Source organism: Psammomys obesus, unplaced genomic scaffold (assembly GCF_907164565.1).
Source record: "Psammomys obesus unplaced genomic scaffold, mPsaObe1.curated_primary_1811, whole genome shotgun sequence".
Classification (NCBI taxonomy): domain Eukaryota; kingdom Metazoa; phylum Chordata; class Mammalia; order Rodentia; family Muridae; genus Psammomys; species Psammomys obesus.
In genome coordinates this window covers 16,941,976-16,962,529 of record NW_026596064.1, presented here as the reverse complement: position 1 = coordinate 16,962,529, position 20,554 = coordinate 16,941,976, and the positions used below count along the sequence as shown (strand labels likewise).

Below are 20,554 nucleotides of genomic sequence, written 5' to 3'. Positions count from 1 at the left end.
GAAGGAAGGAAGGAAGGAAGGAAGGAAGGAAGGAAGGAAGGAAGGAAGGAAGGAAGGCAAGCTTGAGGTGATGAGGGGCCTCAGCCACCCAGACTAACAACCTACATTCAGTCTCTGAGACCAGCGTGGCAGAGAGATAGAACCGACCCCCACAGTTTGTCCCTCAACCTGCACACGCGTGCCAAGGCACACGCGAGTGCACACACACATACACACAAACACCACAAGTAATTTTTAAGAAAAAAAAAAAAACAACAGTACTCTTGTAAAAGGTTTAAAAGGAGAAAAATTCAAGAGTGGTATTTATCTTAATGATAGGACTGTGGTACTAGCTCTTGTGTATATTAGTTTTCATAAGGTCTCCCACAGAATACATTGAATCTTATAAAAAAAAAATAGCCCAAAGCACCCAGAAAACTTAATCATAAATGTTGGTGACTGCAGACACTTGTAGCTGCTAATGGAGAGCTGCGAATGGCCAAGGGGAATTCTTGAGAAGAAGCTTCAGAAATGGTTTCTTCCTAATTCTGTCAAAACTGGCTCAAAATTCCCACCGCCATCCCTGCTCCTATCCTGACAATGCTCATCTGTAGCCCTCTCACAGGGACTAGAAAAAAATAGAAAAAAAAATACAAGAAAAAAAAACTAGAAGGCAACATTTTGTCAGCTTTTTATCTGACGGAAGGGAATGACATGAATTTAGACAGTTTATTGACACTAAAAAGCAAAATGGCCATGTTTTTTTTGATCACTAATTCCTACGGAAGCAGGACCTAGTGATGTTGATTGTGCTGCAGAATTCATCGTTTAGTGGGTATCTTTGACTGCAGCAACGAATGTGATGGTGCAAGCAAGCCTTCAGGGATGTGGAAACAGTTCTATTACGCTTTCACATTCTGTTTAACTTCCTTGAAGCCAAATACTACCTAATGGGATAAATAAGAGGATTAAAAAGATTAATGGAAAAGGAATCTTAACGATGATAACAGCTGCCGTGTAGCGAGGGACCACTTGGTTATAAACTCATTAGGATCTTACTCAGTACCTTATGAAGCAGGCACTACTGTCACTCATACACAGATACGTACTGCTCAGAGGGAGGAAGACAAAGACTGAAATTCTCCTCACCACTAACACACCATTCAAAGACAGGTTCTGAGAGCCTCAGCTACTGAGTAACACAACAGGGCCCTGCCAGACAGGGTCCGCAAGCAGTGTTGAGAGTCAGATAAGGACAGGGGAAGCCAGTTGCCTTCCTCCTGTGTAGCAGGTCTCAAAGTGCTGAAGAATGCCCTCACAATAAAAGCAAAGGGGAAAAAAATAACAACAGATCTGACAAACTGGACCATTGGGCCTTATCTTTTTCTATACTAAAAAATACACTGATTAAAGTTAAAAGGTAAAATGTTAACTAAAGTTAAAAGGTAAAATATTAATTACAGAAAGATAGTTTAGATTGATGGAGAGATCATATATATACATGTATATGTAATATACATGTGTATGTTACATTTATGCATATGGAATAATTATATATATTATATATATTACATATATATTTATTCCCCTTGGGCTGGTGAGATGGCTTTGTAGTTAAGAGCACTGGCTTCTCTTCAGGGGACCCACACGTTGGTGCACAACCATCTGTAACTCTAGTTCCAAGGGGATTTGACACACTTTTCTGACCTGTTCAGGCACCAGGCAACTATGTGGTATACAGGTGTACACTCTGGCAAAAGCCCCATAAAATAGAAGACACACACACACACACACACACACACACACACACACACACACACACTCTCAATCAGAGCATGGCGGCGCCGTCCTGTAACCTCAGCACTGGGTGGCGAAGACAATGGATTGAGGATTCAGGACCAGCGGCAGCTCTGCGTCAAATGGGAGGCCAGCCAGCGCTACCTGAAACTGTCTGTGAAGAATACACACTCTTAATAAAATGACAAGGGGATCCCCATTCCTTACTTGTAGAGAAGTACTGCCTATCAAGAAAAAGGAGCATACATCAACACTGCACCTAATAAATAAACAAAAGACTTCCAAAGCCAATTCAGAGAAACAGTTTTGTGAAAGCTAGCAGAAAGATATATTTGCTCATTACATTTTTCTTTTTTATTTTTATTAATTACACTTTATTCACTTTGTATCCTCCCTGGAGCTCCCTCCTCCCCTCCTAATCCCACACTCCCTCCCCCTTCTCCACCCATGCCCCTCCCCAAGTTCACTGATAGGAGAGGTCCTCCTCCGTTCCATCTGATCCTAGCCTATCAGGTCTCATCAGGAGTGGCTGCATTGTCTTCCTCTGTGGCCTGGTAAGGCTGCTTCCCCCTCAGGGGAAGGTGATCAAAAAGCAGGCCAATCAGTTCATGTCAGAGATAGCCCCTGTTCCCATTACTAGGGAACCCACTTGGACACTGAGCTACCATGGGCTACATCTGTGCAGGGGTTCTAGGTTATCTCTATGAATGGACCTTGGTTGGAGTATCAGTCTCAGAAAAGACCCCTGTGCCCAGATTTCTTGGTTCTGTTGCTGTCCTTGTGGAGCTCCTGTCCTCTCCATGTCTTACTATCTCCCCTTTCTTTCATAAGATTCCCTGCACTCTGCCCAAAGGTTGGCTCTGAGTCTCAGCATGGTGACTCTTTTCAATGAATTTTTTAAGGGTTTACTATAGCCCTAAATAGAGCAATATATCAGATACAACTGCCAGAGAAATGTTTTATTGAAGCCTTTTTGTGTTCTGAATTAGCATTTCAAAATTGGAAGCTTCATTACATTTTTTTTCAAGATTTATTTGTATTAATCTGTGTGTATCTCGGCCGCTTCAAAGTGAATGCGACTATCACATTCCACGCTGGCAAGCCTGCAAGGAGACCTACTCTTGACAATCTTCTACTAGAAATGTAAATTAGGTGGGTGGCCCCAGAAAGCTGTTCGAAAAACATTATGCTCTTTAACCCAGTAACTCTGGGACTCCGTTTTAGAGGAATAATTAGACGTTAACACAGATAGTTGAGGTTCCACTATATTTGTTGCCATATCGTAACATCCAAATTTTTGGAGAGTAGCTACATCTTTACTGTTGAAGATAAATAAATGACAAATCTATTGTCTGAAAACTGTGTGTAGACAGGAAAAGATACATTTTTAAAGAATGTTCCCTGGGCACTGTATGAAATTGAATAGGAAGAAAACAGTTTGTTGCAAGTGCAAAGGAAAGCATGCTGGTGCTGGTATTGGGGGCTGGGAGGGCGGGAGGGAGGCACCTTCTTCTCTGCTTCTTGGATTAGTAGGTTGATAGTGATCCCTTCTAAGTAATAGAATAAAGGGAAATTTTTTTTTCAGCTCTGAAGTAACTAGTTTCTGTGACTGCTGTAACAAATTACCACAAACTGACTGCCCTAGTTTCATTTCCTGTTGCTATGACAAAGTAGCCTGACAAAATCAGTTTAGAGCTGGAGAGATGACTCCGAAGTTAACAGCACTGGCTGCTCTTCCCTTGGGCCTGAGTTCGATTCCTAGCACTCACATGGCCTCGCACTGTTTTTTAAGGCCACAACTTTAACCCTAGTTCTAGAGGCTCTGGTGCCCTCTTCTGGCGTCCTTGAGCACTGCATGTAAGTGGCACAGACACACTCAGGCAAAACACCCATGCATATAAAATAATAAAACAAAACGTAAAAAAAGGAAACTTAGAGGCTTTCGGGAGGCAAGCCTAGGTGCTCGATACCACGCCTAACAATCTGATTTTAATCCTCAGGACTCATGGGGTGCAAGGAGAGAGCTGACTCCTGCAAATTATCCCTCTCATTGTACGCACCCGCAGTGCTTAGCACATTCAGGAACTGTCTTCATCCCCTCAATTAAGAAGAGCCCTTCATGCCAGGCGCTGGGCATAATGGCGCACGCCTTTAATCCCTGTGCTTGGGAGGCAGAGGCAGGCGGATCTCTCTGGGTTTGATGCCAGCCTGGTCTACACAGTGAGTTCCAGGCCAGCCAGGGGTACATCATAGTGCGACCCTGTTTCTAGGGATGGGGTGGGGGTGGGAGATGGTTCCCATAGAGAAGCCAACCTGATCCAGACAGTCCCTCCTGGAGACTCTCTTCCCAGTGATTGTAGAGAGTGTCAAGGCGTTGGAAACGCGTCATGAGGTGGCTTTCAGGTTTCTGGGAGGGCGCCTCCTCCAGACGCCCTGGAGTGAGAAGTATTCCTTGCCTCCTCTGGCCCTAATAGCTGTTGACATTTATGGATTTTTCAGCCGTACACTTCAATCTCTGCCCCAGGGTCACCTCGAGTTCTCTTCTGCCTGTGCTCCCTCTGTGTCCCTCCTGTGAGGACAGATATAAACTACATTTGGGGATGCTCTGGAGAATCTAGGATCATCCCACTACTCAAGGTCTGAACTTAATCCCAGCTGCAACAGTCGCCACTCTTTTTTTCTCAAATAAAGCAACATTTCCATGTTTCAGGACACAGAACCTGGTCTTTAGAATCTTTAGAAGCAATTATTCGATGTACCTTGCTCTGCAGAGAGAGAGAGAAAAAAAAAGGCAACATGTTAGGACAGACTTAAATTTTCTTCTCATTGATCGAGTTAAAATTCTTAAACTCAAATGAAAGGTACCAGTTTGGATTTCCTGGGGAAATAATGCTTTAAGTATTTATTGCATTGGTAGTAGGATCATTTCCAGAAGAAGGGGGCTGCCTGCCCCTGTGTATATAAATGTGGGGGGGTCTTGGGTAGCTTTCTGTCATGCTTCTCCTTTCCCTTGAGGAAGTCTTTCGCCAAGCGTTTGCACCAGCTGCATTAGCAACAGGAGGGCTCCAGGGACACGCAACCTCCACCCGTTTTCATCCCCTTGGTAGGATTCTAGACCTATGGGTCAGTTCCAGATTTTACACGGGGCCTGGGGCTCCCCTGAGCCATCTCCACATCCACCATGAAGTCCTTTCACGTACCAGTCTCCTTTGTGGAATTAAAAACTACCTAAGCCGGGCAGGGTGGCTTTAATCTCAGCAGTTGGGAGGCCGAGGCAGGCGGATCTCTAAACTCAAGGTCAGCCTGGTCTACAGAAGAGAATTCCAGGCCAGCCAAGGCTATACCGAGAAATGCTGTCAAAAAAAAAAAAGGCTACCTAAGGACAGGACCATGTTTATTTTACTTATCCTTTTATGTTTCTCCCTTCTAGCTACAAGAAAATGTTGGAATGGTTACTCAGCGAATGTTTGCTCGCAAGTCTGTTGGCTCACACAAGTCACCCAAAATGTGGCTTGGGGCAGATTACCCACTCACAGTGACAAGTGTGTGTGTTGTGAGCTCAAGATGGCTACGGGGACGGTGGGGGGGGGGGGGGGGGGGGGGGCGGCTGGGAGGCAACTGTCTTGGCTTGCCAGAGACAGTTTTGAAACTGGACCCTCCTTGGGGCTGGAGAGGTGGCTCCACAGTTATGGGTGTGTAGTTCTTTCAGAGCACCTGAGTTAGGCAGCTCACAACCGCTTTTAACTCCAGCTCCAAGGAGATCCAACACCTCTTGCCTCTATGGGCGCCTGCATGCGGACATGCATGTGCGCGCTAACACTCACTCAAAAATAAAATAGGGAGGAGAAAGGAGTGCGCAGAAAGGAGCACCACTACTCTTAGGAAGGACGCGGGCTTGGCCACCCAGTACCCGTTACATCTGTGGATGTGATAAGAACAGACCAGGGCTCACAACTACCTATAACTTCAGTTGCAGGGTGATCCCATGCCCTCTAGGCTGCTTAAAGACCTCCATGCAAGTGACACAAATAAATTAGGCAAACACACACACACACACACAAATAAAAAATAAATCTCCGAAGACATCTGAAAGACGCGTGTCCACAGAAACCTTCAGCTTTGGGGAGACCAAGCTGGTTGGCCATCCTGCCAGGAGTCCAGGGTTAAAGAGTTGACCCCAGCAAGACAGTGTTCACCACAATGGAGAGTGCTCCTGGGGAGGTACCGTCCCTAAGGTGTCGCCCACATGTGGCTGTCCGCTGTTTTCAGGCATAATGCGAAACATTGACTTGCCCACTTGTTTATTCCATTCCAAACAACAGTTGTTTGTTAGGACTTTTTTGCAGGCAGCTGGAAGGCATAGTCCTGGGGCCTGCAGATGTAATGGTGAGCGAGACAGATACAATCCTAATTGGCTGAAAGTTCTTTTTAAATGAGAAAGAGAGACGGAGAGAGAGCAATGATAAAACTCTTGCAATATGCCAATGTTTCATGAGAGCTGTTAATAAACATCATGAAGAGAAATATCCCAGGGCTGGGGAGATAGAGATGGATGCTGACTGCTATTTTAGGGTCACGAGGGTCCTCTCCACGTGGCAGAATCTGAACAGACAGGGATAACGTGAGAGAGCAGATTGTATCGCTATCTGGTGAGGCGGGTGACAAGAAACAGCAGGTCCAAGGGCCCTGGCCTGGGGTCGGGGAGAGGCTGGGCTTGAGAGGACGTGAGAGACCAGTTCCTGGCACTGAACAAGCACAGTGGCGGTGTATCATAAGAACACACTCACCAACACCATCCAGAAGCCACACCGTAATTATGCCCCAGAGACTGAAGGTCTGTAGTTCCAAGGGAAAAAATGAACTATTTCCTGTAATTTTTTTCTGATCATTACTTTTTAAAAAGCAAAACCTAGCTATTTAATTTAATTTAATAATTTAATAATTTAATTAAAAATGGTTTATAATAAGTTTTAAGTACTTGATAAACCTTAAAACTGTAGCCAGGGGTCCCTGTGGCTCAGAAGGTAAAGGCACAGGGTCCTGATCCTGACAACCTAAGTTCTGTGGCTCTCAAGCTTCCCAACGCTTGCAACCTCAGGTTGTGGTGAGCGCCAACCATAAATTATTTCTATAGATACTTCATAACTATAACCCTGCTTCCGTTATGGATCATAACGTCAATATCTGATATGCGATCCCTGCAGAAAGGTAGTTTGACCCCAAAAAAGGTGGGGAGATTCACAAGCTGAACACTGCTGTCCAAGGCCCACATAGTGGAAGGGGAAAAACCAACTTTTGCATGTTTCCTCTTGCTTGCACACATGCACACACCAAACACACACACACACATATGAATGAATTTTCTAATAGATCCCAGGGTGAACATGGAAAAGAAAGCCCTTTGTCTTGTTTATGTTAGGCCACCTCAGGGGTGGCGGGTGTCTGGGCAGGAGGGCCCAAACTGTAGGACAGAGGTAGCTTCTAAAAAACAGAAACCTAGAACAATAACCACCCGACAGGATGAGAGCCCTGGCCTTGCCTGGCTCATCAGAGCTCAGGAGGGTGATCATCGGGACAGTGATGGAGAAAACAAGTGATGGCAGCTCCACCCCAGACCTTTGAGACTGAAACATTAGCCAAGTCGGCCATCTTTCTCTTCCAGTTCCTACACACACACATACAGATTGGGGTGGGTAAAATTTCAGCTCCTCTTCTCACATTGCCCAACAATGGAATCTGCTGTCTTAATTGGGGAACACAAATTAAAATTGAATTTGCTGTGACCAGAACCCCACCTCCTGGAGAAAAAAAAATGAGGATTTAAGCCAAGCTTTGTGTCAGCCTCCCATAAAACCAACCATGAGAGGCTAAGGCAGGGAGATTGTGAGTTCAAGGCCTGCCTGACTTATGTCTGGTTAAGTAATTAAATGGAAAGAAAAAGAAAGTGAGTTCCTGGGGGAGAGGCTGTGGCTAAGGACGTAAGAGGCAGTTCCCACTGAGCCCAGCAAGCATCAGGTTAGCCTGCCCCTTTGCTCCAGAGAACGACAGTGACTAAGCTGCTTCCTAAAATATTAAGGGAATTTTCCGTCAGGGCTGCTATCTCCACCTGCACTTTTATTCCCCAAATTCATCTTTCAGTTTTCCATTGTTATTACTGGCAAGTGCCCTGACGTTCGGCACTGGAAACCTTTTGTAAAGAGGGGAATGGTATGAAGTTCTGCAGAGCTTGGTCGTGGCTATGCAGAGACAGTCTTGCAGCCTCCTGAATCTTCGTCCGTGTGTGCACCACGGAAACAAACTGTGAGGATCCATGCTGTATTCTGTAGCCCGGGCTGCCAGGAGGGCTCACCTTCCCTTCTCCTGTCAGCTTCTCCTTGCCTGCTGGGAGTGTAGTCCCTGACATTTTGTTTTCTAAATAATGCTCCAGGAAAGAAAAGATAGGTGTGGGGCTCCTTCATAGAAGTCTCACACACGCCTGTCCCTCCGTCTTGTATGTCCCAAAAAGCAGAAGGGCAACAGATGCTACTGCTGGCCCCAGTCACAGCAGGAACACCCACCAGGGAGCGAGAGCTGTGACAATGACACTCCAAACCACATTTCCCCCTTCTTAGGGAGAGGCAACTCAAATTCCTCACATTGAGATGTCTGACTGACATCTTAAAATAGTGGGCCTATATAAATTAGAGAGAGAGAAAGAGAGAGAGAGAGGATATAGATACATAGATGGGTAGATAGAGATGGGCAGAGATGAATAGAGATAAAATGATGGATGGATGGATGGATGGATGGATGGATGGATGGATGGATATGTAGATAGATAGATATGTTTTACTTCCATTGAAAAAGAGCTGTGAGCTGGGTAAATGGCTCAGTGGGTAAGGGCACTTGATGCCCACACTGAGGCCTTGAGTGCTGGTCCTCATCACCCACATAAAAACTAGACAAAGACACAGGCACCTCTGGGGTGATGTGGGAGACACCAGGACCTCTGGAGCTAACTGTAAAGTTCCAGGCTGAGCAAGAGACCCTGTTTCAAAGGGAATATGGCAGAGACAGACATAGGAAGACAAGAGACACGGTTCTCTGGCCGGGGCCAGTGTGTATAGAGAATTAAAACACCAAAACAAACCCCGTCACTTTGTATGCCAGCCTTAGATTTTAATTTAAAAACAAGTCAGGAAATGGGGGAGCTGGAGCATGTTGACCCATAACATTGTCCAGCGTGGGAGCAGTGTGGGAGCGGGGGTAAGAGGGTAGGGAGTTCCAGGCAGGACCTTAGATTCTTTTTAAGTCAGAACATACACAGTAGAGGTGGTCGAGGGGAGGGCCCAGCAGACAATGGGTGTCCTGAAAGTTAGCTGGCTTCTGCTTTCAGTGAGCAGTGAGTGTCTAAAAACTATTATGGCTAAGAGTATAAGTGTGGGTGTTTGTTATTGTTGTTGGGATTTTGTTTCGTGGTGCCAGGGGCTGGACCCAAGGCCTCTTACTTGGTAAGCAAATGCTTTATCGCTGAGCTAGAGCCACAACCCCTTTTTTTAAAGTTTTAAGACAGGGGACAGTAAGATGGCTCAGTGATTAAAGGTGCTTGCCGCCAAGCTCAAGGACCTGAGTTTGATCCTTGGCATCCACATCACGGAAAGAGAACCAACCCCTGCAAGCTGTTCTCAACCTTCACCTCAACACCATGTGTACATACCCTCACACACAAACAATAATAATAAACATACTGGTTTCTGAAACAGGATCTCTCGACATGTTACTCAGGAGGCCCTGGAATTTACTCCGTAGCCCAGGCAAGCCTCGAACTCATGGCTTTCCCACTTCACCCTTCTGAGAACCTTGCAATCAGCACTGAGCCATGCATTGCAGCACATGGAACTCTGTTGGTTTGTTTGTTTTGCTGGGCTGGAAATCCAGCCCACAGCCTTGTGCACGCTAAGCAAATGCTCTACTGCTAAGCCACACCCAGTATGCCACAGTGGCAGCAATGCCAGCTGACAAATAAATGTGCGTCAACAGTGGACAAAGCCCACAGGTTTGGATCTTCCTTTTTTTGCTTATATCACAGCCGCTGGCGATTGTCAAAGCAGATTCGAGAGCAGGAGGCAGCTAGTCCATGCTGCACCGAGTCAGGAAACAGAGTGATTGTGTTCGGCTGTCCCTTTTTGTTGCACCTTTTTAGTAACTACAGGACCCCAGCCTACAGAATGGCACCGTCCATATTTAGGGTGCTTCTCCTTGCTTCAGTTAACCTCATCTAGATAGTCATTCGAGGGCCTGCCAGAAGACTTGTCCCTGTGGTGATTTTAGATGCTGTCAAGCTGACCATCCATTCTAATCATCACACACAGGCAGGATATAGTCCCAAGATAGGAAACAGGGCTGAAATCGAAGAATCGTCGAGTGTCAGGCAGCAGCCTCGGGCTAGCCAGAGATGGACGTGAGCCAGCCTGTCATCACGCTGTCCTCATGGTGTTCCTGCCTCCCCTGCGAGGCCCTGGACTGACGGGAACAAAATGCCCACACAGGAAACAAGCAGATAGCAAATCAGGGCAGGGCCACCAGATCCTGAGGACAAAACCCTCATCCCCGATAAGAAAGGCTCGTCTTCTCTGCCTCTTGGCAGCTAAAACAGGCAGCAACTGAGGGCCAGGAGTCACGGAATAGTGACAAGCTAGGTGACAAGTGAGTAGCTGTTCACACCCACAGGGGCTGAGTGGACGTGTGTCCCTGTGACTTCTGTGCCTTGTGCTGCCTCTCTGTCACACAGGACACTTTCAGTTCCTACACGGTCTTTCTCAGACAAAAACATCTGAGGGCACACGGAGGCCCATCCCCTCCCCTCCCGGGTGCATACAGATGGAAGACACGTGACTCAGTGAAACTCAGAAAGGGCATTTGGGGGGCTGCTGCCCCAGATAAGAAGGCTTCTCCAACAGGGTCTGCAGGTGCAGTCATAAGGCTGAAGGACCTGAGTCCTGAGTAAGACCAGCACAGGCAGGCAGGGTCCCGGCTCCTGGGTGCTCACCGGGTACTTCCGGTTCTTCTCCACAGGAAGCAGTATCTCATTGCCCGGAAGAAGGCCAGCTGGCCCGAATCCAGAATGTTATCCAGGAGCTCCCCCCGCCCCATTATAGGTAAGAGAAAAACATGCACCTGGCATGGTAAATGAGCATCAAGGAGGAGGCGGGGAGGTGTGGCATCGGAAGCAAACAGGTGGTGGCTTTCCTGGAGGCGTTTGAAAATGAGTGTATGTCTGACCAGGGATGCTGGCAGCCAAGAGCAACCTGCCTCCACTGGCAGGGCACTCATCGGAGTCCCAAAGAAAGCCACTGCAATCACACAAGCCAGCCTCATGGTGACGTCCTCATACCCAGAATTATACTACAAACGAACCTTTGGAAACCCAGACGGCCTTAAAGCCAGGGGTGACTGTGACTCATGATCACTGACTATTATGTCTACTGGCTCCTTAAGGTTAGCCCAGATGGGCTGGAGAGATGGCTCAGTGGTTAGGAGCACGGGCTGCTCTTCCAGAGGGCCCGGCTTCAATTCCCAGCACCCACATGGCAGCTCACAACTGTCTCTAATTCCTGTTCCGGTGGATCCAGCACCTTCACACAGACATACATGCAGTCAAAATACCAATGTACTTTAAAAAAAATTTTTTTTTGTTAAGATTAACCCAGACACCATCCCCATCTTTTCTGGTCTCACAGATTAGCGCAAATGGTACTAACTTTCCCAGTGTCGGTAGAGTTTGTTGCAGTGTTAGAGAGAACTTCCTGCGATTGGCAAATGTTGGTCTGTGAAATGGGCCTGTTAGCAAGAGCCCATTAGTTAGTAAACCTGTAGCTAAGATGGCTGTCCTCTAAGAGTCGAGACGAGACCCTAGTTGAGAGTCATGGGGAGGTGAATTTTCCCAGGATGGAAAAGAAGGGAGTTGTTACTAAGAGCTCAGGGCCTGCCATCTGTGGTTCCCTGTTCCTGTCTCTCGACCTGCTCCAGTGGTCTCCGCTGACATCTGACAACACCAACACCTGTCCCCAAACTGAGTCAGTGGCCCTGGAGTCAAGAAAGCTACCTTCTTCAGTCATGATCTCTTCCCAGTGTTCCTTCAAAGTTCATGACATAGAGACTCTTCAGTCCCAGATTGGATGTGACCTTCAAGCGGCAGACCTCACGTAGGCACTGACCTTTCTTACTTTGCCAAAAGTCAGACAAACGAATGCACTCTTTCAGGACCTTGGAATACCTGATCCGGCACCTGGCCCACATCGCTTCATTCAGCAGCAAGACCAACATGCATGCCCGGAACCTGGCCTTGGTGTGGGCCCCAAACCTCCTCAGGTAACTACCATTCCACGGGCTCAGAACAGCCCACACATGGAAGCAAAGCCTGGGTGTTTCAAAGCCGAAGCCCTGGAAGACAGACCCATGACTAAGTGATCTTTTTATAGCGTATATGAATTAAAACTGCCTTTAAGATCTCGAGCTCTTGGCCTGCTCGCTTGGAAACTCTGGTTCCAGAGGCATTTGTTGGCTATCATCCCAGTGTGGCTAAAGTTGTGGCCACATCTGTGTGTTACCCACTTCTTCAAAAGGCCTTTTTGCTCCCTGGAGTTCACAGACCTCTCTTGGCTGTGGTGAGGTTGCAGATGGCTACGAACCTGAGTCAGCTGCTTCGTGAAAATTATAAATGATCACTTGACCCATGGGACAACGGGGTAAAGGTGGAAAGGAGCGCCCTGAAGTAGAGAAGTCAGTTGTGCACATCTGTGGGCAGTGTTTAGAGTCCTGTCATGCAGACCAGGTGACAGTAATATCCAGTCGATTCATTGGGTTCGGCTTCATCACCGGGAGACTCTCCAATTGGTCCCACTGCCCCCCTTTTAGGAGGCAGACTGACTCCGAATACGTTCCTTCCATGCAGGTGTAAAAAAATCGAAGCCACTATTTGCAATGGAGATGCCGCCTTTTTGGCAGTCCGCGTCCAGCAGGTGGTGATCGAGTTCATACTGAATCATGCTGATCAAATCTTCAGCGGAGGTGCTCCAGGGGCTCCACAGCAGGACGGTAATAGCTCCCCCCTGGCATATCCCCTGTAAACCTAGCCTCCCCTACTGCCCCAGCCCTAGACTCCCCCAAATAAGTGAGTATGAAAGGGGAAGCAGGCATCCCAGGTCAGGCTCGGCTGCATGGAGAGTTTGAGGCCAGCCTGCGCTGGTATTCAAGCAAATAATAATACATGACGTGTGTATGTGTGTGTGTGTGTGTGTGTGTGTGTGTGTGTGTGTGTGTGTCGGAGGAGGGGTGGATTTGATTGAGTATCATATTGTGTGACAAGTGACAGCCGCTGTGCTGCTCTCTGTGATACTCCACTGTTATGGTGTAGCAGATTCTGGCCACAATGTCAGGGTTAGACACGGATCTGTAGGATACAGCAATGGGTGCATTTGCGCATGGATTTAGCATGTTTCTGATCAGCTGCATACATGGCCTCTGCCTGGAGTGTGGTATGGTGATAGAACTGAGACAACGATCCCTTGCTACTGAGTTCTTCCTCATGTAAAGGCATGAACAACGTTCTTTCTCCGTTGTGGTTTTCACTACGTTCACAAGGGCCTTATGCCTTCCCCCTTGAGGCTGTAAGTGAGCAGAGGCTGTGTGTTCACGCTCACAGGTAGATCGGGAATGCTTCTCTGTGCAACTGTTTTTGAGTACTTTCCTCTGCTCTGTATCAGGCAGCAAGCATTCCAAAAAAAAAAAAAGTTATTTATGTACAGCTTATAAATGGCACAGTAAACCCTAGGAGTGAGCTAGTTTGTGCTATTTGAACTTCTATGAGCTTCATTTATATATATCAGAAATCTGGTCAACCAGAATCGCCTCAGTGACCATTCATGTTTAAAAGTTGTTTTCCAATACAAGTCACCTGATGATGGGTGTGTGGGGACACAGATTACTACTGTCCCCATCGGGGCTACCTCAGCTTGTCTTCTTGCACTTAGGGGTGGAATCATCCACATCAACCACCAATCAAGAGAGTGACCCAGATACCAGGTGCCGGTAGCTCTGTCACATGCATTCGTAATGATCGAAATGTCCTCAGGGTGCTAGAGAGGTTGCTCCGTGGTGAGAAGCACTCGCTGCTCTTCCAAAGGACTGGAGGCAGTTTCCGGCAGCCTCCAACTGTCTGTGGCTCCAGCTCCAGGGCACCTGATACCCTCTTATGCCATTTGGGGACTCCTGTAGACACGTGGCATACATTCACACAGACATATACATATAAATATTAATTTTTAATCAGAAGAAGTGTCAGACAGGTGAGACAGAAGAGGAAGAGGAGGAAGAAGAAGAGAAGACCTCTCCAGAGCCAGGCATGGTGGCACACACCTGTAATCATAGCACGATAGAGTTGAATGCAGGAGGTTCAAAGTTCAGAGTCATCCTTGGTTTCGTAGCAGATTCAAGGCCAGTAAAAAACAAAATGTCTCCAGATACTTCCAGATATCCTTTGGTAGAGTGAGGGAAGGGTGTGCAGAAATTGCCTCAAGTTAAGAACCATTGGCAGAGAAGGGAGACTCTTATACATCAACCATGCCTTCCTCACTTTCTTCCTAAAAGGAATACCACTGAGGAGGCACAACTGGTTAATAAGATAAGCACTGAAAGATGAGTATGTACTGAGGAAAAAGCTACCTCTCTCTGAGGGAATAGTACACTCTTTTAATGACCTGTGCCTCTAGAGACAGAAGCCTAGAGAAAGTAGTCTCCAGCCAGCCATGGCCTTAGAGCGTGTGTTCCTCAGTTGGGGAGGCAAACAGGGAGGTGGGGAGCAGCCTCCTGTTTTATCTTAGCTGAGTTAAGCCACACTCTTATCTGACGAAAGCACTTAGCAGAGTTTTCAGTATTAAAGAACCATTGCTGTAACCCTGGATCACAGTAAGTGCTCAATAAATATTTGTGAAATGGACAAATGAGCGTATGAACAATCACCTCATGTGAAGTACAGAAAGCAGTCACTTCCTGAAGCCCCTTGATGCCCTTCACTCACTGCAGGCAGGAGAGCTGAGAGTTTCCTATGTGCAACCTCTGCCCCAGGCTCTCCTGTGCCCAAGCCACAGTTGGCATGCAGCCCCCTGTCAAGGAGTTCAAGGGGAAGGGGTAGAGATAAGAGATCTGACTAAGCCAGGAGCCCCGACCTGCTCCCAAGCCAGACTCATTTCTTTGCTTTACAGAAAGCCGCACCATCACGAAGAGCCTGACCTTGCCAGCCCTGTCCCTGCCCATGAAGTTGGTAAGCCTGGAGGAGGCTCAGGCCCGAAGCCTGGCAACAAATCACCCTGCTCGGAAGGAAAGAAGAGAGAACAGCCTTCCGGAGATTGTCCCTCCCATGGGCAGCCTCTTCCACACAGTCCTCGAGTTACCAGACAAGTAATTGGCATTCTCACAGAATTCTGAAGGCTTTGAGGGTGGAGAGGGAAAAGGAGGGGAGGTGTCCAGTCTTGGGGCCAAGAGTAATAACAGTATGGGTTGGGGCGCAGTCCAGGTAGGGCACAAAGAAATGTTCTAAAAGGGCGCCGTCTCCACAGTTCTCACCACTGTCTGTGGTGATGCCTTTATCCCCCGCCCCAGATTTACTGTGAGCTCTTATCTTCTGACCAAAGACCCAGACGAACCTTGGGTCTCTTTCTCCAGAGTGTAGACAAAACAGGCCTGAAGTTTACAAAAGTGAGTTGCCAAAAATGAAAACTTTCCTCCCTCGTCATAACCTCAACCCTTACATGACACTGCAAAAGGCATGCAGTGTCGCATGTTGACAAGTGGGGCCACTCTAGTCAGACAGCGTCTGGTGGCAGCATTTGGAGATGGCATGTCTGGCTTTCTTGCTTCTTCTCAGTCTGCCAGGGACGGCCTCACTCACAGAAGCGCGTGTGCGTGCACGCGCGCGCACACACACACACACACACACACACACACACACACACACCTTACTCCTTTTGTGTCTGTCTATATACAGACATTTGTGTGTGTGTTCATGTGGACATGTGCGCATAGGTTTGCATGTATGTGGAAGCCAGGAGACAGCTTGTTCCTTGTTCCTCGGGAGCTAAACACCTGTTTGGCCTGGGGCTCGTGGAATAGGCTAAACCAGGTGGTCTATGAGCCCAGGGATTCACCTGCCTTTGCCTTCCAGACACTGGATTGCAAGCATGTGCCTCCTTGTTCGGCTCTGTTCACTTGGAATCTTAGGTCCAACTCAGGCCTTCATGTTGAATAACAAGCACTTTATTGACCAAGCCATCTCCCCAATCTTTCCTTCCAAAACAAACCGCCATTGGTAACCACAGGGTATTTTCTTTCTTTCTTTCTTTCTTTCTTTCTTTCTTTCTTTCTTTCTTTCTTTCTTTCTTTCTTTCTTTCTTCTTCCCCTACAACCTTAGTCTTTACCCACTCACTGTCCCCCATCGTGACTGGGACAAGAGTCCTACCCTTTAGCAGGCAGTAGGTGAAGGTACAGTTGTTTTGTTTTGTTCCTTTTTTATTGGATGGTGTCATCCTTTCTGTTTAGTGAGTCAGTCTCTTCCCCAAGACAACAAGCTGTTCAGAGAGGAAGAGGCCAGCTACCCTTGGTAACTACAGAAGGCTTGCACTGTAGGAATAACACACCTGAACTTTCCTGGGGCTGGGGTGGAGGGAACCACTCTGTTTCCTAGAGCAGATGGATCGAACCTTCTTAAAACTAAACACATAGCATCTCTCTCTAAAGCAATACCAAATAAGACTCCCTCCCAGGGATGAGGAAGGGTAGGTACCTCAGAGAGACCATCTCCTGCATTCTCTCTGCTTTCAGCCACAGCACTATACCAAGCTAAATATATGCTCCTCTATACGATACACCCCAAGGCTAAGTGCTTAGACCATCAAGCCAAGTCTGATAGAAACCAACAAGTATGCAAACTTGTCTCCGACTGATCATAAAGACATGCCAAAACCAAGACCCAGTGTTCAGTGAGAGCCGCGTAGGGAAAAGGTTTCATCCTGAACTTCATGGCTGGTTGTATCTGAAGCAGGGCTCTGTGGTGCCCCCTGGTGGTGCCAGGTTCTCAGAAGCCAGCCCAATGCTGTGTCACTTAACCCTCATTCCCATCCCCAAGCAGCCTGGTAGGAGACTGAGCAAGAGGCCTGCCTGCCCTTACCCGTTTCTTTACAATGACCGCTGACCCCAGCTGGCAAACCATAGCTCTCCCCAGTCATACCAAAACAGACTCTTTTACCGGCCTGCTTTCTCATCCCTCCATTTTGAGTTTTTTTTATCAGACCTCACTTCCCCAATAGATATCCTAGCCATATGGCCACCTGGCAGAAAGCACAGAAGTGAGATTTATGGTCTTAATTGTTTGCTCCTCTTTGTTTGTTTGTTTGGGACAGGGTCTCTTTACATAGCCCTGTTCTAAAACTTGGTCTGTAGACCAGGCTGGCCTCGAACTCACAGAGATTCACCTGTCTTGGCTTCTCTCGTGCTGGGATTAAAGGCATACCCCACCACCTCTGGCCTGAACACTCATCTTTAAACAAACAAACAAACAAACAAACAAACAACCTGCATGTTTGAAGAGCCAGGACTACAGCGCTTCGGAGACTTCCTACCAGATCTCAGGCCTGTGTGTTCACTTGTGGTCTCTGACTGCCCCGCTGACAGCTAGCTGCCTCTGTCTGCTTCCCACCCCTGCCTTTGATAGACTTTAGTAGTTCTGAGGAGAAGGGGCTTTCTTTGCCTTATCTTGTTTGATCACCCAGGGCATCCCCAGACAGGCTAAAGTCAGGTACAACTTGGATTCTAGAGGGAAACTTCTAGAAACACCAGAGCCATTCATGACTAAGACTACAGCTATGATGTTCCTTCTCAACATGGCAGAGATGACCAGGAGCTCAAGCCAGCCTGGTCTACCTAAGGACCCTATCTCAAAACAAAACACTGCCTTGTGATTCCAAGCACCACTAACCTGTATGGCTGGGTTATTTTAGGAGAAAACTTTCCAGCAAATCAAAGAAGTGGAAATCGATATTTAACCTGGGGCGTTCTGGATCGGACTCTAAATCCAAGCTGAGCAGGAATGGGAGTGTGTTCGTGAGAGGACAGAGGCTTTCAGGTGAGAATCAGCACTGTGAGAAAACACTGAGGCACCAGTGTTTTCTTAGCCCGGCTTCACATTTGATCACTTCAAATTAACCGGTCCAAAATAGAAGCTTTCAGGGTCACTCAGGTTTGTTTTTTAAGATGCTGCTGCTGCTGCTGCTTTACTTACGAAAGGGTTCAATGTCTATACCACGCATAAATCCCCCTAATGCTAACATCTTTCACAACTATAATGTTATCAAAACAAAAAGATAAAATTAACGCAACACTATTACCTGATTTTTGTATCTTAATTCACCCTTAACCAGGTGTCCACTAATGTCCTTTTTCTGGTCCAAGTCTAAACCTGGAATCCATACTTTATTTGGTTGTCATACAACCTCAGTCTCCTCCAAAACAGGATCGTTCTTTAGCTTCTCAGAACATGGTACTTTGAAGAACACTGTGCCTCCACGTGGGCGTGTCTGAGGCTCTCTCGTAGTTAGACTGCGGTCATGAAGCTTTTCAGGCAATCTAAAAAGACTGTGCTCTGCCTGCCTCTGGGTCATGCAATGCCTCAAGTGTTTGAAAAGTTGGTTTGGGTTACAAGGTTAAAGTGCCGTGTGCCATGTATGTCAGCAACATTGGTCAGCTCTCGCCTGCAACAGTTATTTCCATAGCTTTCCCAGGAAGCTGTTGTCTATTAGTTGCGTAAAGAAGGCCTGTCCCTTCGCCCTCAGAGCTGTGATGTCAAACGGGGGTACTTCCCCATGGGTTTGTTTCTGAATAAAGAAAAGAAATTGATAAAAGGAGGAATGGAGGGATCCAATGCCTAGTACAGAATCTAATCAATCCATCTTGAATTCGGTGTCAGGAAGAGGAGACCAAGAAAAACTCTCACAGTGACTTAGTGGGAAGTGTGAATGCACAAATACAAGGACCAGCTCTCATCTGGATCCTGGTTTGTTAGTTTGCTTTTTAAAAAGCTACAAAGACAATTTTCAGGACAAATAAAAAACTGTGGCTAGGAACTGGCTACTGGGTAATTCTGAGGAAATCTTAAATTTTATAGTGTATGTTAATGGTTCCTAAGACTTACTTTCAAATGATTTGGGAAAGTATAGGTGTAAAACAGACAAAACAAATACATGTAAAGATGCCGATAACTATTGAAACTAGCTGGTAGGTTCAGAAAAAGTTGAATTTTTATCAATGTTTGAAATATTAAGAAAGTGTTGGGAAGAAATTAATTCCTATAGGAAAACCAAGGAGTAATATTTCTAAATTCTTTATCTAGGCTGAGTGATAATTTCACAAGGGACAGAAAATAAAAATATTAGGAACCTGAGTTGTGTTTACCTGTTGCATGTTGAAGGATGTCTTGTAGGCAGCAGGCACAGTGACTATAAATAAAAGTAAATTCAGTTCAGCGACAGAACAGGACATTCCAATTGAGAGAGGGTAAGTTAACACTGTGCTGTGTCCTCCTTTCATCATGTCATCCTTAGCTGTTCTGGACTCTTGGTGTCAGTGCCATCCTAGACTGCCTTCCTTGCCTGCAGCTATCAAGGCAGCTTTTCTCATTGAGCGGTCCTCAAAGGCAGAAGAAATGCCACTTCTGGTAGCTTGCTCCGTAGAAGGCCTGTCCCTTCACCCTCCGAGTCATGATGTTAAACGGGGGGACTTCCCCATGGGTTTGTTTCTGAACAAAGAAAAGAAATTGATAAAAGGAGGGATGGAGGGAACCACTGTCTAGTCCATCTTCCCTAATCCCAATAGCTTTCACTGGACCACAGTGAAGCCCCAGGTCTGACGGACCTGGGTTCTGAACCAATCACTGGCATGAGGAATGGAAACTAAATCTCAGATGTACAGGAGCTCTGTGAAGAGAGCAAAGGGAAAGGGATTCTGGGTAGATATCTGTAACATACCGTTCATAACTGCAAAGCTAGCCCAGGTGACAAGAACAGCATGGCTGAACTGAGACAATCAAGAAATTAGGACTCTTCGAGGACAGTGTGGGAGGAAGAGTGAGCACCTTGACTGGAACCCCCTAGTCTGTGATGACAGATTGACAAGCACATTGAAGAGAGGGTTTGTTACAGAACGGAAGAGGCCAGAAATAGAAAGGCAAAAATCAAGAAAACAAAATGGGTGAGCCTTAAAGATGAAATAGATGACGTGCTTTGATCTTGAGTTAGAAAGAATGCCACTACCCCCAGGTGAGTTTTCAAAAGACACAAACCCAAAGTGCTGGACCAAATGGTGGCTGAGTTCGTGGATGTCCTGTGCTCAGCTGAGCACTGACTCAGAGTCACCCAGAAGGCCGCTCACAGACACTGCAGTTTGTCCTTGAGAGGTCTGTGGCAAGGGCTGAGTATCTGATTTGAAACAAAAACAAACAACAACAAAAACTCCCTAAAGTAGTTCTGCCACCCAGCCAGGTGGAAAGCCACTGGATTAAGCTCTTAAAATCAACTAACTGGATGTAAAACCAAGCCAGCTGAGCCACTGTGGGATGTAGGAGTAAAATGATCCAACCAATGAGGTCAATACAAGCGGCTCCTGGCGACTTTGACTACTGCTACAGTGACTGCTGCAAGAAAGACTGTTGCTAGAGTGGCTGTTGCTAGAGTGGCTGTTGCTAGAGTGGCT

The 20,554-nt window shown here is 46.8% G+C and overlaps 1 protein-coding gene across 1 annotated transcript in view; it reads left to right on the top strand.

The window, feature by feature from the left end:
- Positions 1-20,554, top strand: part of Arhgap31 (Rho GTPase activating protein 31) — a 111,414-nt gene that overhangs the window by 74,172 nt on the left and 16,688 nt on the right. Inside the window, exons 4-8 of the mRNA XM_055624826.1 lie at positions 10,831-10,913; positions 12,019-12,126; positions 12,710-12,852; positions 15,018-15,213; positions 17,809-17,933. Coding sequence (XP_055480801.1) covers positions 10,831-10,913; positions 12,019-12,126; positions 12,710-12,852; positions 15,018-15,213; positions 17,809-17,933 — 655 coding nt within the window. The remainder of the gene's footprint in view (positions 1-10,830; positions 10,914-12,018; positions 12,127-12,709; positions 12,853-15,017; positions 15,214-17,808; positions 17,934-20,554) is intronic.